Raw genomic sequence first — 15,340 nt, forward strand, 5'->3', positions numbered from 1 at the left:
AGCCCAGAACCCAGTCTAAGCGGGGGGGCAACTATGTGAATCCAACCCAGTAGAGGTAAAGGCATGAGACCTGATACCTGTGAGGGTGCGCTTTGAAAGATCAGAGAGGGTTCAGAGGTGGAGCTATCCTTGGAATTGTGACAGATTGATTAAGCTCATTCAGAATAAAAGCTGGAGCCATTAAACCTAGGCACTTGGACTGTACAGTAATTTACAGGGTAAACTATTGGGATGAACAACAACACAGTAACATCCTAAAAATAGCGAACAGCATGATCAACATTTTTGCTGAACACAGTAGGATGGATTCATCAGCCACAATAATTTCTTTGATTAACTTTGTGTTGAAATTTCATAAACAGAGAAGTACAACAGTCATACAGTATAATTATTACAGTGTGAAACAGGCATGAATTAGAACAAGATACTTTTTGTCAGTGGGCAAGTAAATTCAGAGTGTCAGGAAATATTCCCACACCAGGTGCTAGGAATTATGTGCCTATACTCTACTGCAGTACAGAGCACAGGCTGACTATTAATATATTTATAGCTGAACAAGGTATGGAGGGAATATTTAAAATGTTTAATTATTCAGATAAAGGAACTAATTGACTGTGCTTCTCTTGCAGTTCTATTGGTGTTTCTAAACTTAAGAAATGCTTACGATGTTATAAGTATATAGGAGAAAGTTATGAAAAAAATTTACAGCAGGAAAAAATTCTTAATGACTTACATTATGGTGTATACAATGTCATTAGGAACTACAAGCTCAAAGCATGATATAACCCTAAGTATTTAAGGCTGTAGAAAAAAACCCAGATGAGTCCATGTTTTTCTTAGAGTATTGATTGGTGACATTTGGGCATTAGGGCATTAATCTCCCTTATCAGAGCTTTTGTGAAGGTAGCAAAACCAAACAATTTATACTTTGTTGATGTTAAGGTCAGCAGATAATTTTTGTTATTAAGTCTGTGGCAAAGACAGAAGTTGAAAATAAAATGATTAGTTCTGTAGAGGTCCATTTCCTATAAATCTTTTTTTGTATTCACCTCATGGCATTTACAGTTAAAGTGTATTTTTTCAGATAGCCGATGCCTCAAGTTCAGCTACTGATACTGCATTGCTACACTTAGACCCTAAAAATGTTGAGTTTTTAGGTCTTGACTAAGAACCATCTCCCTCTTTTTCCTCATTATTTCACCCTGGGCTGAGACGATCACAGTGTTTCCATTGAATGCAGCTGTCTTGTGAGTTGCAGTTGATGGGGGAGTTAGATTTGTAACCCACTGAATGCCTTAAAGGGAAAGACCTTCTTGAATATGACCTGGTACTGAGTGGAGAGCTGGGGTGCACAGAAAACTGGTATGATGCATGTCAGTTTCAAGGCAACTACACCTGTATTCCCTTATCAGAGTCCAGCAAGGGCACCCACTTCAGATTTCTGGCTCCTAGCAGTCACCTCTCTTAGGCAGAGACCCACATCTCATTTCCTCCTAACAGGAAATTTTAAGGCTGCACCACTCCCTGCCTTCTCTGTGATATCCCCAGCAAGCCAGACTGCTTAGAAAGGCCAGCACCTGTGCTTTGCTTTCTCTCTGAGGCCTACAGTTATAAGTTACTGCATAGCTCCTTTTAAGCAAGCACATTTATTCTTAAGGTAAAAGTATTCCAGAGAAAACATTAGAACAATAAAAGAACCTACATGCATGCTAAAAAGTTTACTAGATGTAACCCCCAACTCCAACCTAGGGGGTCTTGTAATTTTTAGTCCTTCCAACCCACAACTGAGTTTTCCCTGTGATTACAAGTTCATCCATCTTAGATCCTGAACCAAACTGAATCAGGGCTTTCAGGCTAAGATCAGCCTATTTATCCAAAAGTCCTTTCTTTATTATCGATCTCTGGAGAATCCAGTGTCAACCAGAATATGTGAGCCTTCCCAAGAAGTGGTACCTCTCTGGAGAGGTTATGACCTTAATCATTCCCTATTGTTTTTACTTCCTGTAGGTGATATTGGTCAACATGTAAAATAGTTATTTTCTCTGGGATAAATGTGATGCAATAAGTAGAGATTTTGCTATACTACTTGTAGAATTGGATTTAACAGTTAATGTTTCTCTTTCAGTAAGAATCAGGATATATCAAATTTACTATGCAGTTTTTTTATTTCAATGTGTAACATATGCACATATCAGTAATGTGTATAATGTATTCCTTTCTGAATTTCAAACTGCACAGCACCTTGTTGTCTTCACCAGTACTCAAGCACTTTTAAACCTAATCTAACATGACACTATAGTGCTCGATTTCCAGTAAAAATGTCAAGGAATTCTCATTTGAATCCATTCTTTAGAATACCTCTGCTGAGCCACTAGCAATATAGCATTAGGGTGACCAGAAGTCCCAATTTTATAGCAACAGTCTCACTATTTGGGACTTTGTCTTATATAGGTGCCAACTCCTGTTCCAAGTTTTCACACTTGCTATCTAGTCACCCTATGTAGCATGCATAATTATAGCTAGATGATGTCCAAGATGGGCATCATCATATTTTCTGCTGGAACATAATGATGGGGAAGCTGGTATTGTGTTAGTTCCCCCCAGAAAACTGAAGCTAATTTGCTAAAGAAATGGTCAAATTAAATTGGAAGTCAGATTCATTTAGAAATCTTTTTTCAGATAAGCTAGAGTCAAACAGTTTAAATATTAGTACAGTACACAGGTGGTAAATAATGTAGTATAAATTGAATAATCATATAAACTGGATGTTTATATAGCTCAGATAATCTTTAGTGGGCATGGACAATCTTGTCTGTCCCACATGTAATTGTGTTCATCACATTCATGTGTTCAACTACAGTGTTTGCTGAATCATATGTCAACAGCAACATGAGACTACATCACTTTGACGGTTTTATGGGCCTTAAATAGTGCATAGGTATAGTGCTGCCTCTCTACACAGGGGTGAAATCCAATCCTATAGCAGGGCTTTGCAAGCTGCTTTTGCTGGACATGTACTGAGAGGGCCCTTCTACTTTAAGGCATTAACCACTGAATCCTATACAGCAGGCTAACAGAGTGGCACTCAGCTCTCATGAGCACCCCTTCTGGTCAGGTGTGTCTGCAGTCCCTGCCCTGGTATCAGGCCATATCCCCAGGGCTTCCTCCCTGCAGGTAATGGTTTTCCCCTCTTGGTCTGTTCTGGCCTCAGCTCTCCAGCTGTGCCACTACAGATCCCCTTCTGGGTATTTATCACTGTCTGACTGTAGGCCACTTCACCCAAAAGTCTGTGGTGGTGGGGGGGTGAAGGGAAGAGACCCAGACCCACCCACTATTCAAAGGCCCCACCCAGGGACCCTAAAAATAGCAAACACATGCCACTGTATCCCTTTAGCATAACTGCTTTCAGCTCCCTGGGCTACTTCCCCACAGCCACAGCTTTCACTGATGCTGCACCCTTACCATAGGGCTCTCCTTCATTCAGGCCCAGCAGCCAGCAAGGAGCTCATCCTTCCTTCCCTAATCCCTGCCAGCATTGAACTGTCCATGGTGCAGCCATTCCCTTCCAGGAGCACCATTTGTACTCCTCTGGCTCCAACAAGGAACTGATTGCATTTGGTTCTGCAATTCCTTTTTATACGGCTCTCCTGGGCCCTGATTGGCTGCTCCCTGTAGCCTCTCTGATTGGCTAGCCCTTTGCAGCCTCTCTAGACCACTTGGAGGACATAGCACCATTGCTCCTTTCCAGGGATGCGTGTGGCAGGACCCAGAGGTCTCCAGCACGGGGCCCCTGGGCCTAGCCCATGACAAGCAGGCTTGATATGTGATATGATATTTGAAATCCACATAAAATTGTAAATAAAGACAAGACACTTGTGTTGTAAAAGGTTGGAATGCCTTGACCTAGAGAAGCATCTGTTTCTTAGCTGTTGGCTAAAATAATGATATAATAAACAAACTGGTGGCAGAACTTCCAGTATGTGCTTCAAAGGCAAAAATAAGTCTGTGTGGGGAAACTGAGCTGTTTTCTCCTTTACCATTCCTCATTAGGGAAATAAGCACCACCTGATTTAATACAAAGCAAGAAACTGATAATTTTTTAATGCCAAGAGAGAGGTGGGAGATAGAGATTACTCTTCTGACTTCTATTAGGTCTTGGTCATTGGATTCTGGTTTAAAAAAAAAGTTATGCTACCAGTACCAAAGCTTTGATTTCCATATTTTAATACTAACTTAACTCAGGATAAAAACCAGTTAATCAGAATTTTGCAATTCTTGCAGTTACAGGACCAAATTCACTCCTGGTGAAAGGGTGTGCTAATCCCATTTAATCAATTAAAATTGCACCCATTTTTATTTGCCCCACTGTTTGCCTTTTTCTTATTTTATGAATATAATTGTTTTGGAATCATCCAGCAATTTGCCCAATACAGTGCCTTAGTAACTAATTATACCATTTGAAAAGTGGTTCTTTAGAAAACAAATATGTTAATATTAGTTATAGCGGTTGGATAATTGTACAGGAGAGTTGTAAGCCTATGGACCTAAGAAGTCTTTCTGAAGCAACGGTGCAAGTTGCTTCCACATTGCCCCATTAAAGTGCCCTCAATCAGACCTGGGAATAACTACTTTTAGAGATGAAGTTTAGCTGCTTTTCTTTAGCTCTTGAGTCTTTGTCCTCTGCTGCACTACCAACAAGGATACTGATAACTGCTAGTTGTGGTAGTAGTTTTGTTTGGGGAATCGTTTTTTTTTTTAAGTTGTGAAAGTTTGAATTATGCAAAAATAGTAAAGTGCTTAATATTCAAAACTAGGAAAAGTCTGACAGGCAAAGTAAATACTTTCCGACCTTGAAATAGTTTGTGAAATTATAGAAGTTTCCATTACTTTTCAGAATCTGGGTTTCCTCAAGAGATTTGTGTTATCTCTAGGATACTTCTGATACAACCTGTGATGCAAAGACTGATATAGTAAGTATTTATCTTCGAGATAAGAAAAACTGGTATCTGTCTACAAATCCTATGTAAATAGCAAAAGTGCAAGTTAGGACTCAACTTGGATGAGTCTTTCTAAACCTTTGAATAATAAACATTATCTGGACAAGCAGGGTCATATAATTTTTTATATATCCTCTTTAAAATGACACAGACAGATAGATGTATGAAGGGCTTTTTTATTGGAAGAACACTATGTTTATTTATATATTCATTTTTATATTTGCTGCTAATCAAGTGTGTAAAATACTGTTTGTTTGCTACGGGTGTCATTTCTGCAAAATATGTGCCCATATACTTAATAAAAAAGGTGAACTGATATACTTGCTTTGGTGAGCACCATGGTGTGTGTAGGAGGAGCTGAGAGGTGCCAGCTGGATCCATCCATCTAGCTAGGCATTTATACCATGCTCATCACCATGGTATCAGAGCACCTTACAAATTCTCAGAGTAAATACAATAAGGGATCTCTAGCTTTCTGTCCAACTCCCAGGGAAGATGGCTTCATTATTTTTGTTAGTATTATTATTGAAGTACAGATTAGAGTAATGGGTTTTACATTTCAGTCCCAAGGGGGATTTATGATTTTTCTAATATCTTAAGGGAGTGAATTACCTAGCCATGGGCCAGTTACTGAGAATACTCTCCCTGTCATTGAAATGTAGGTGACTGTCCCATTGTTCCAGTGTAATGTAACTGTAGTGGTAGGTCCTGATCTTGGAGAGTGAAACAGTCTCTCTGCTCTCAGAACCATCTAGTCAGGGTGCAGAAAAATGGCTCAGGATGGCTGAAAGGTTGCAGGGGTGCTAGCAAGTGTGGTGGAACACACTACTGATTTTTTATATTGGTTTCACTGCTAGTACATGATGCACTCCTGAGCATATGAACTAGTGAGCTGTGTGTGAGGTCAAATCACCAGGCTGTAAGACCATGCCTCCTTGGGTATGCTGATGGACATGGTATCCTGGCTTCTCTGTTAATACTCTGTTGAGCACTAGCTATCTTGCATTGGAATGTAAGGTGTCTGGGTAATAAAAGCTCCTTCCACCACCTCCTGCCCCAAAGGCATCCATCCAGCACAGGTCAGAAAGTGGCCCTTAGTTTTAACTTCAACCAGATTTTGTTTTTGACCTTTTATTTAATCTCATCTGTCTCTAGCCTCTATCCTTTTGTGTTTATAGGCAGGGAGCCATCTTTAGCACCATTTTGCTCACAATGAATAGCACCTTCCTTCTAAAGTAGTCCCATTGAAATTAATGAAACTCCATGTGGAGTAAAGCACTATTCAGTGTGAGAATGGGTATTACACTGTGACCCCAAAGGTGAAATCTTGGCCCTATTGAAGTCAATGGCAAAACTCCCATTGATTTTTAAACCTGGGAAATCATATTCAAAGGCTGTACAGGTGTACATAAATTACAAAATTGTCTCTTTAGTAGCCAGCTTTTTGTCAAGCGTGTGGGAGTGAATGACAGACTAACTCCCACATTCACCCAACAAGATTGGGAGTTGCCCTTTAAAAAAAATTAAATTACAGCTGCCCCTATAGACATATGATTTCCATGTAAGATGGTACCATTATTTTGAGACTATTCAGATGCTCATATAAAATATTCTAAAAATTGTAGATCTTAATTGCCAGCATGTTGTATTAAGTCTAATACCTTAGTGTAGTCTGCAGGAATGTCCTATATATGTGCTAGCTGCCACTACCCTAATGTGTTATTAAATTTAGATGATATTTAGCAGGTTAGAGATAATATGCTGATTTAAGAAAATGTGGCAACACAAGACATCTCAGGATCTGCTTTCAGCACCTTTTTGCATTACTTCTCCCAACTCTCTGATGTGCATTTTACATTACTGTTAAAACCTTTTTATCTCTCCTATTATTTATCAGCTGCGGGAATCACTGCCCTTTCAAAATAAAAATACCTCAAGCAAACCTATTTTGCAAAACCACAAGAAAAAAAGACTACAATGTATTAATAACAAACATGCTTTTCCACAGAGCACTTTATTTACTTAAGACATTTATTCTTCAATGTACTACTATCATGATGCAAAGAGGAGAGAGATTGGAAGGATTTCTTTTTGTTCAAACTACAAAGGATTGTACTGTGTTGAAAACTACCAAATGATAAATCATATTAAACATATCACAATGCCTTTTTAGAAAGAAAATATAAGAAGCTGCATTTGCGTCTTGATCTCTTCATACTTTTTTGGCCAAGCTATTAGTATGCCTGGATCATAGATTTTGCCTCACCTGTTATTTTTATCTGGGAGGCAGAAAAGAAAGTCCCCGTGGGGTCAATTCCAATACTACTCTATGGATTGACTGTTGAATAAAGTTAAGAAGAGGCTGTTTTTACAGTCTGCCTGGAAAGCTAGTAATATACATGCATGTGCATTCTTGCACACACTCCTCTCATTTTCAAATTTGGGTGTCTTAATTTAGGTCTCTAAATCCATTATTAGGCTTTTAGGTTACATGACTTTCAGAAGCATGGAGCGCTCAGAATTTCTATTAACTTCAGTGTTTGTGAGTCTCAGCTCTCTGCATGAGAGAGGTCCAAACCAACTCCCATTTAAACCAATTCCCATTTAAGTCAATGGAAAGACAATTGTTGACTTCAGGGGACATTGAATCAGACCCTGAGTGTGTAAATTTTGGCAAGCAAATTTGAAATTGTTGGCCACATATTTGCAGCTGATTTCCATGTGAAAAATTGCAGCCTACTTGCTGTATGCCTACTATTCCATCTCTCCTGTGACTTAATTTACTATTCTAAACCCCTGAGTAACTTCAGACTGCTGACATGTTTAAAAATATCAATGTGCCAGCAAAATGTTGCCTTTTCTTTTTTCAGATGTGAAATCCCCCCCCCCCAAAAATAACCCATGACCAAGATGGGCAAGTGGCAACTTTTCTATATATGAAAATATCATGGATTTAAAGTTCATTATCTTGTGGGCATGCACCACTAAAAATGGTGGTCTAATTTTTCAAAACAGTGACTCATGATTTTGGTTGCCTGACTTGAGACAGCATTTCAGAAGTGCTGAGCACCTTCTCTCTGAAAATTAGGCTCCTGAAATGTGTCCAAAATTGGTACACCCAATATCATTGAGCACTTTTGAAAATGTAGACCAGCAGCTTTATAACACTGGAAAGAAAAGATACCCAACTTTCCCCAAGACGCACCACTCACTTCTAGCTCTAGAAAAATCACTGACACAAAGCTGGCAGAGGTGAGATAGCTGCATTCTGCACCAGCTGCCCCCTCCTCTGGCATATGGAGAGAGAAGTAATGTGTCCAGGGTATTCTAAGGGTGAAGAAAAGGCACACTAGAGTAAAGCTTGGCTACATGTGATCCTCCACTAGCACAAGGTCACTTATAGACTTTAAGCAGTATTGTGGGTCAGCTACTTTAACATGTCAAGGCCAGGCAGCACAGGATTATGGATTTCTCCATGCAGTGCTACCTTCCACTGTGCCTGAGCTGAGCTCACACATGGTACAGAATTTATCCCATTGCCTTTAAATGTGTGACATATTAATGCTATTTTAGTCAATTTAAAAAGGGTTTTATGGCTCCCTCTGAGCATTGCACAGTTGAACTCATGACAATGAAGGCATCTGGCTTTGCAGGTAGAGGGATACAAAATCCAGTCCTAATTTCTTATTGAAGAGTTTCTAAAACATGCCTAATTTTTTTGCTCAGTAACAAGTGGCATGTCCAGAATACATGATGGTGTGGTGTGCTATAAAGGTTCTATTGTCATGAGTTTGGAATGATCTGCAGTGGTCACTCTGTTAACTGCAGTAGTCCACAAACCCCAGGGCAAGTTACCCATAGTTCTGAATTGTGCAGACAGCCCTGATTTTTAATGAGCAGAAACATAAGTTATTTTCATGTACTTGCAAATACTATTATAATTCACGAGCCGTATCAATGCTTCAGAAGTTAGAAATTAACTGACAATTTGCTGTGTTCCAGAGGCAAAGCAATAGCCATGCAATAGACAAACTAGGGCACACCTAGTTTATCACCTATTCTGCTTAAAGCATTTTTGGACTTTTTGGCATGTTTCCTTTTTCTGTATATACAGATAACCTGTGCATTGTAAATGGATCCCCTCATATATTTACAAGTACTCAGATTACATTTTAAATTAAACTGAACTTGTAGAATTGAATAATCTAACCTCAAACAACTAGAACTGTCAAGGGTTCTTTATCTCCATTCAAAGAGAGAAAATACCCAAACGTAAGCAACTACTAAACTTACAGTTTTACATTAGGATTGAAAAGGACAATATCAGGTGTTAAAAGTAGTTTTAATATTGTAGAACTGCAGTGAACTGTTTTCCCCGGGGTGAGTCAGGAAAACATGCCTTGCATGCTAATTAGCTTTAGCTCATGAAGTGCTTGCCATTGGCCTGGCAATATTATTGGTGAGCCCACTGTTACATGCTTGTCATATGAAGCTAATTTAAATAAAATATTAAAAATTGCACTTCTACAGCAGCATGATGCGTAATATTTTCTCAGACCTAGCACATTCTGTTACAATCTCATTATGTGTGTGCGAACGTTTTTTAATGGAAAGGTCCAAAGGAGTTCAAGAGTGGACTGAGACACATGCCCAAGAAAAAATGAAAAAGGAAAATCAGATTTAGTATCAAATCACAATAGCCAGATTTTCAGACCTTGATGCACTGGTATGATGGTAATCGGGCCATTGCATTTGTTCATCCTTCTCTTAATGGAGAGAACTGGACCTCAGGCAGGGCTCGGGGTGGCATGATGCATCACCATGCAAGGAGAACACTTAGGTATTCCAAAGAAACAAACCAGGTTCAAAAAAATAAAGTAAATCAAGGGACCCACCTTGAGAATTTGTAAACCACAGATCTCCTGCAGTCTCCATGCTCAACACATTTAGTTCTTGAAGCCTTTCTCTCCTACCCTCTGTATGCTCCCTAACACTTAAATGTCCTCTTTAAAGATCAGTGACCAAAACTGTACTCAGTACTCCAAAAGCAGCATGGCAAAGGACTTGTATAGAGGAATCATCTCCTTTGTTTTCCAAATGTATTAAATCTCTTATCTATACATCCAAGCACCCTGTGATATTATGAGTTATTACTGTCAAGAAGATGGACATTGACGGCTTCATTGCAGTTGCCACATGACACTTCTTCTCACAGAATGCCCCTCACAAAGTGCTGTCTGGCTACTGTTGTAGTAATTTTCATGGCTCTGAAATGTCTGTTTAATAATAATTAAGGTGCAGGGCATTAATGACTGGTTAGAAGGAATTGATGGCTTATGGCCTCTACTGAGCCTTTCACCCTACTCAGTCATTAATCCCAGGGAAATGCCCTGAAGTCAATATTGTTATTATAAATGAAAAATATGAAATATGGATTTTTAAACATGGCAATTGCAATTGGTATGTACACAGCATCGCTAGAGTAGTTGCCTATCAAATTGCTCTCAACATTCAGTTTAATTCGTAATTATTATTTTTTGCTTGATTTTCAACCTTGCTTTAAAGGTTGTTAACCTTACTTCCCCATTGTCTATAAAGGGAGGCTGTAGTGATTAGCTCTAATACCTTAGATAGCTAAATACAACATATTATACACATAGTGTTACGAACTAAATTATTTTACATGTTTTGTGGGTGGTGCTCACCTGGTGCACCTAAAGACCAAATTCTGTTTAGCCATAAAACAAGCACAGCATGGGCAGTGGTATGGCAAACTTCCTCAATGCCTCACCAGCGTGGCTCAAACTTGATGCAGACAGGCCATGTTTAATGGTGAGAAAGTCATCCTGTTTCCATGCCCATGTAATCCTTAGTTTGACTGCTGGGACGGATAAGGATGTCTGCCAGGAAAAATTATAGTATTATTTTTATTAGATAAATACATGGAGTGTCCATCACTATGGAGTGTCTGGTGGTAACTTGGTGGAAACCATGTGTTGCTGATATAAAGAACATGACTCTACTAACAAACTATAAGCATAACATTTTTGGTGGAGAATACGACCAGGGGTTCTCAAACTGGGGGTCGGGACCCCTCAGGGGGTCACAAGGTTCTTACATGGGGCGGGGAGGGGAGTTGCGAGCTGTCGCCCTACAGCCCAAACCCCACTTTCCCTCCAGTATTTATAATGGTGTTAAATATATAAAAAGTGTTTTTAATTTATAAGGAGGGGGTCGCACTCAGAGGCTTTCTATGTGAAAAGGGTCACCAGTACAAAAGTTTGAGAACCACTGTGATAGACTATAGCTTAAAACTGTAAAAGTCTAACAATCTGATCCAAAGTCCATGGAAGTAAATGTAAATCTATTTCCTGACTTTGGTGGGTTTTGGATTAAGCCCTAATGTTGAACAATACTTCCTTTGTCACATAATGGCCCATATTCTACCCCATCATTGTGCAAACTCCCATTGCTTTCAATGAGATATCTGTGTCTGAAATAAGGGTAAACTACAGCAATTTTTTGTTTCTTTTGTACTATTTATTATACTTAATGATTTCACATTTTGATGATTTACTAGTCTTTTTAGCAACTATATTTTGTAATTGAAGTCATTTAAAAATACATTGTAGAGGGCCCAGTACCATAGCGTCCTGGTCCATGATTAGGGCTCCTAAGTGCTATGGCAATACAAAAATAAAATAAGGTAAAATAAAATAAGGCAGAGCGTGTAAGTGGAGTAAAAACTTCAAATTAATGAGTTATAGGCCTGGTCCAAACCCCCGCTTAAGTCAGTGGGAATGTTTCTGTTGGTTTCAGTCGGCTTTGAATTATGCCTTGTGTTTCCCAGTTCTACTCCCCGGGGCAAATCACTTAGAAGCTGATTCTGATCTCATTTCAGTGAAGCAAGTGGAGTTCCTGGTGTAACTGAGATTAGAATCTGGCCTTAATCCTTCAGGTTTTGCCTTTATTAGAATTTAAGAAATCTTTCCATTGTTATCTCTGGTTCAACTAAATTAGTGTTAACAGCCCAGGTTTGGGTTTAACTTATAATTTTATTATATCTACATATTTATGGCCCCAATCCTGCAGAGCATGTTAGCACCTGCCTAACAAGTGAAATCAATGGGACCACTGAGGTTTGCAAAGTGACACACCTTCTCAAGAGCTTGGCAGGCCTGGGACCTCTATCTCTGTATGTGATTATAAAATATGGTACAGCTTCATTTTGTGCAACATCCTCAGTACAAACTCTACCACAAAGTGCTTTATAGAGATAAATAATAGGAGAGAGAAATATATAGGCAAGGCAGGAGAGAGATGATTGCTGATGAGATTTGAAAAGAGATGAAGATGAAGATGGAGGTTTTAGGAATTAAATATTAACACCAAAGAAAGCTGGATTTGAATGGAACTGATTGTTTTTCTCTGCTGTGGAATTTCACGGCTTTATTTCCTACCCACTGGCCAGGGATGCCAGGCTTCCTGTCAAAACGCTCAGTAAATTCACTGTACTTAGAGTCTATTTTTAAGAGATGGCAAAGGATCGCAATTAGCTAACTACAGCCCTCTCCGATTCCAAACGTCTGCTTTGTCCTCTGATTCACCTTTCTGCTTATTTACTGACTCTTAACAATTCCCATAGGAAGCTGACTGAAGCAATGGAAAATGCATCGGCAATCCAGCCCTCTCCCAAAAATGGGAAAGAACTACCACTGAATTGTGACCTGCCACCCTGCACACGCGGCTTCAGAGCCCCTTCAACAAGCCGCTCTTCCTTAGAGATAACAGCAGAGAGGCCCTGGTGATGCAATTTGAGATACAGGAAGAGGAGGTGGGAAGCTGCTTTAAAACAGCCCACAGTCTGCTAAGCCACACTTTAGTGGACTTCTCCTAGCATTTGGCTGGCAGCACAGTATTCAGGAAAATGTTCTCAATATTTCTGCAGGTGATTTCCAACCAAGTGGTGGAGATGAGAAAGTAGAGTAACTAGGATGGAGTGAATCATTGAGAAGTCTTTCCTAGGATCAAAGGCGTGTTGGGAGGGAAGTTATTTTAATTGTGCACCTGATAGCCTGCAGTGTAAGGATGTCCTCAGGAGCCAGCCTTACTGGCTGATAAAGTACTTTCTTCAATAAATGATACAAGGGAGTTCCAGTATGAAAGACAAGAAGGTAGGATCATTCCACAGCATAGGCTAGAACTAGTACACCATGGTTACACTTCCTGCCATGTAATAGCCATAGTCTCATACACGTTTAGATTTTTTTCTGGTCTATATTGCATTCGTTATATAGGTAAGTGAATCTTAAGAGACTGATAAGAGGATTAGGGTGTAAGAAGGGCTTTACATAGTAAACTGTTCTCTTCAAGTATCAGGAAAGTGGCAGCTGCTCTCCCCGCCCTCCAAGTACCATATAATTCCCGCATGTGTTCAAATCCGGGAGGTTCTGACGTGAGGTCGGAATCCAAAGGTGCGGAGTAAAAGCAAAGTCAATGCAAACTGGTGCAAAGGTCGTTGTTCGTCTCCCACGTGACTCTCTGGGCTCTCCTGAAGAAATGCATCGGGGGTATCACCTCAGCGAGGCTTCTAGCCTCTTCCCAGACACCTGCCTCTAGCATTTCTCAGTCCCCCTCATCTTTTATTTCCAGAAGGGCTGAGCCATGTGTCGGATTGTCCCTTTCATCCGCACTGGAACGCTCTCTCCCCAGGTGGCGGGCAGCTCCTCACTCACAAGGGGCCCGTTGCTGCAGCTGGGGGTGGGGATGGGCTGGGGAGAAGGAGGCCGCAATGTACAGGTCAGGGCTTCGGAAGGGAAGGGGAGGAGCAGCTATTGCACCTTGGCTCGTGTGGGAAACACCCTCCTCGCGAAGGACCGTGTTATATAACCGAAGGACAGGGAGCAGTGGCCAGCTACAGCTGCAGTGGGGTGCTCCGGCTGTGCTTGTTGGTACTGTCAGCCTCGGAGGCATCGCTGGGGCTCATGTAGGCGCCTCGCTAGAGGGATTTTGCTTTCCAAATCCGCATCTCCTTCGCTCATACCCACACTGCCCACCAAATCGGATTTTCCCCTTGGTGACAGCGGCTGCCCGTCAGCTGGATGCTGCAGGGAGCCCGTGCGCCCCGCCGCGCTCTCTCGCGGGCGCTGTCAGGATGCACCGGCCCCTCGTCTCAGGTGGGGCTCCATGGGCTCCTCTTCTGAGGGAGAGAGTTTTCTCGTAGGACGGGCCGGGCTTTCTCACAGGGCGCGGGAAGGGGGGTCTCCCTGGCGCCTGCAGATTTCACAAGGCTGCGCGAGGAGCTTCTCCCGGCGCCCGCTTCTCCCCTGCTCTGCAGAGCCCGCACCTCACCCCTCCCGCTCGCCCCAGCCCCACCGCTCCTTCCCCCCCAGCCCTCCTCTCATCTCTGCCCCCTCACTCCCCCTGCCCCCTCCACCCCGCTCCACTCCTCCCCCTCCTCCCCCTCCTCGCTCCTCTTCTCCCGCACGCTCCCCTCTCGATTCCACAAGTGCCGCTCACTTCGCTCGGCTCGCTGGGAGCTGCCGGGGCCGGGGAGCCCGCCAGGCAGGGGGCGGCTCGGCGCCCCGCTCCTGCCCCTGCTGCCCGCGCGGACCAGGCTGCTGCAGGCGCGAGCGGGCTGAGCGAGCGCGTGGCCCCCCGCCCGAGCCCCTGTATGTTCGGCCCCTGGCGCAGCGCAGCAGCCAGCAGCTCGGGCGGCGGCGGCGGCGGCGGCGGCGGCATCGCAGCGGCCGGGCTGGGAGGCAGGATGCAGGGCTTCCTCCGGCTGGCCCTCGGCTGCTTGGTGGCGGACCTGCTCACGCTGGTGTGCCGGGCGCAGGAGAAAGCCGGGCAGCACCTGGGCAGCATCGTGGTGCTCTCCGGGGGGAACCACTCCAGCTTTGGCGAGCACGGAGACGCCTCGGAGCCGCCCCCGACCCCGGACTTCTGCCGGGGCTACTTCGACGTGATGGGCCAGTGGGACCCGCCGTTCAACTGCAGCTCGGGGGAGTTCGTCTTCTGCTGCGGCACTTGTGGCTTCAGGTTCTGCTGCAAGTTCAAGAAGACCCGGCTGGATCAAAACACCTGCACGAACTACGAGACGCCGGTGTGGATGAACACGGGGAAGCCCCCTGCCCGCATCGACGACCCCCTGCACGACCCCACCAGGGATAAAACCAACCTCATCGTCTACATCATCTGCGGGGTGGTGGCGGTCATGGTGCTGGTGGGGATCTTCACCAAGCTGGGGCTGGAGAAGGCGCACAGACCGCAGCGGGAGCACATGTCCAGGTAAGGCTCGGCGCCAGGGGCCCTCCCTCCCTCCCCCCACCCGGAGACCATAC

The 15,340-nt window shown here is 42.8% G+C and overlaps 1 protein-coding gene across 1 annotated transcript in view; it reads left to right on the forward strand.

Annotated features, from left to right (window-relative positions):
* Positions 1-11,616: 11,616 nt before the first annotated feature.
* The window catches only part of SHISA9 (shisa family member 9), a 247,744-nt gene continuing 244,020 nt past the window's right edge, over positions 11,617-15,340 (forward strand). The window contains 2 exon segments of the mRNA XM_084641662.1: positions 11,617-14,252; positions 14,254-15,287. Of these exon segments, the coding sequence (XP_084497788.1) occupies positions 14,184-14,252; positions 14,254-15,287 (1,103 nt within the window). The 5' untranslated portion in view covers positions 11,617-14,183.

Source organism: Lepidochelys olivacea (genome assembly GCF_965140295.1).
Source record: "Lepidochelys olivacea isolate rLepOli2 genome assembly, chromosome: 10".
In the NCBI taxonomy this organism is placed as follows: Eukaryota; Metazoa; Chordata; order Testudines; family Cheloniidae; genus Lepidochelys; species Lepidochelys olivacea.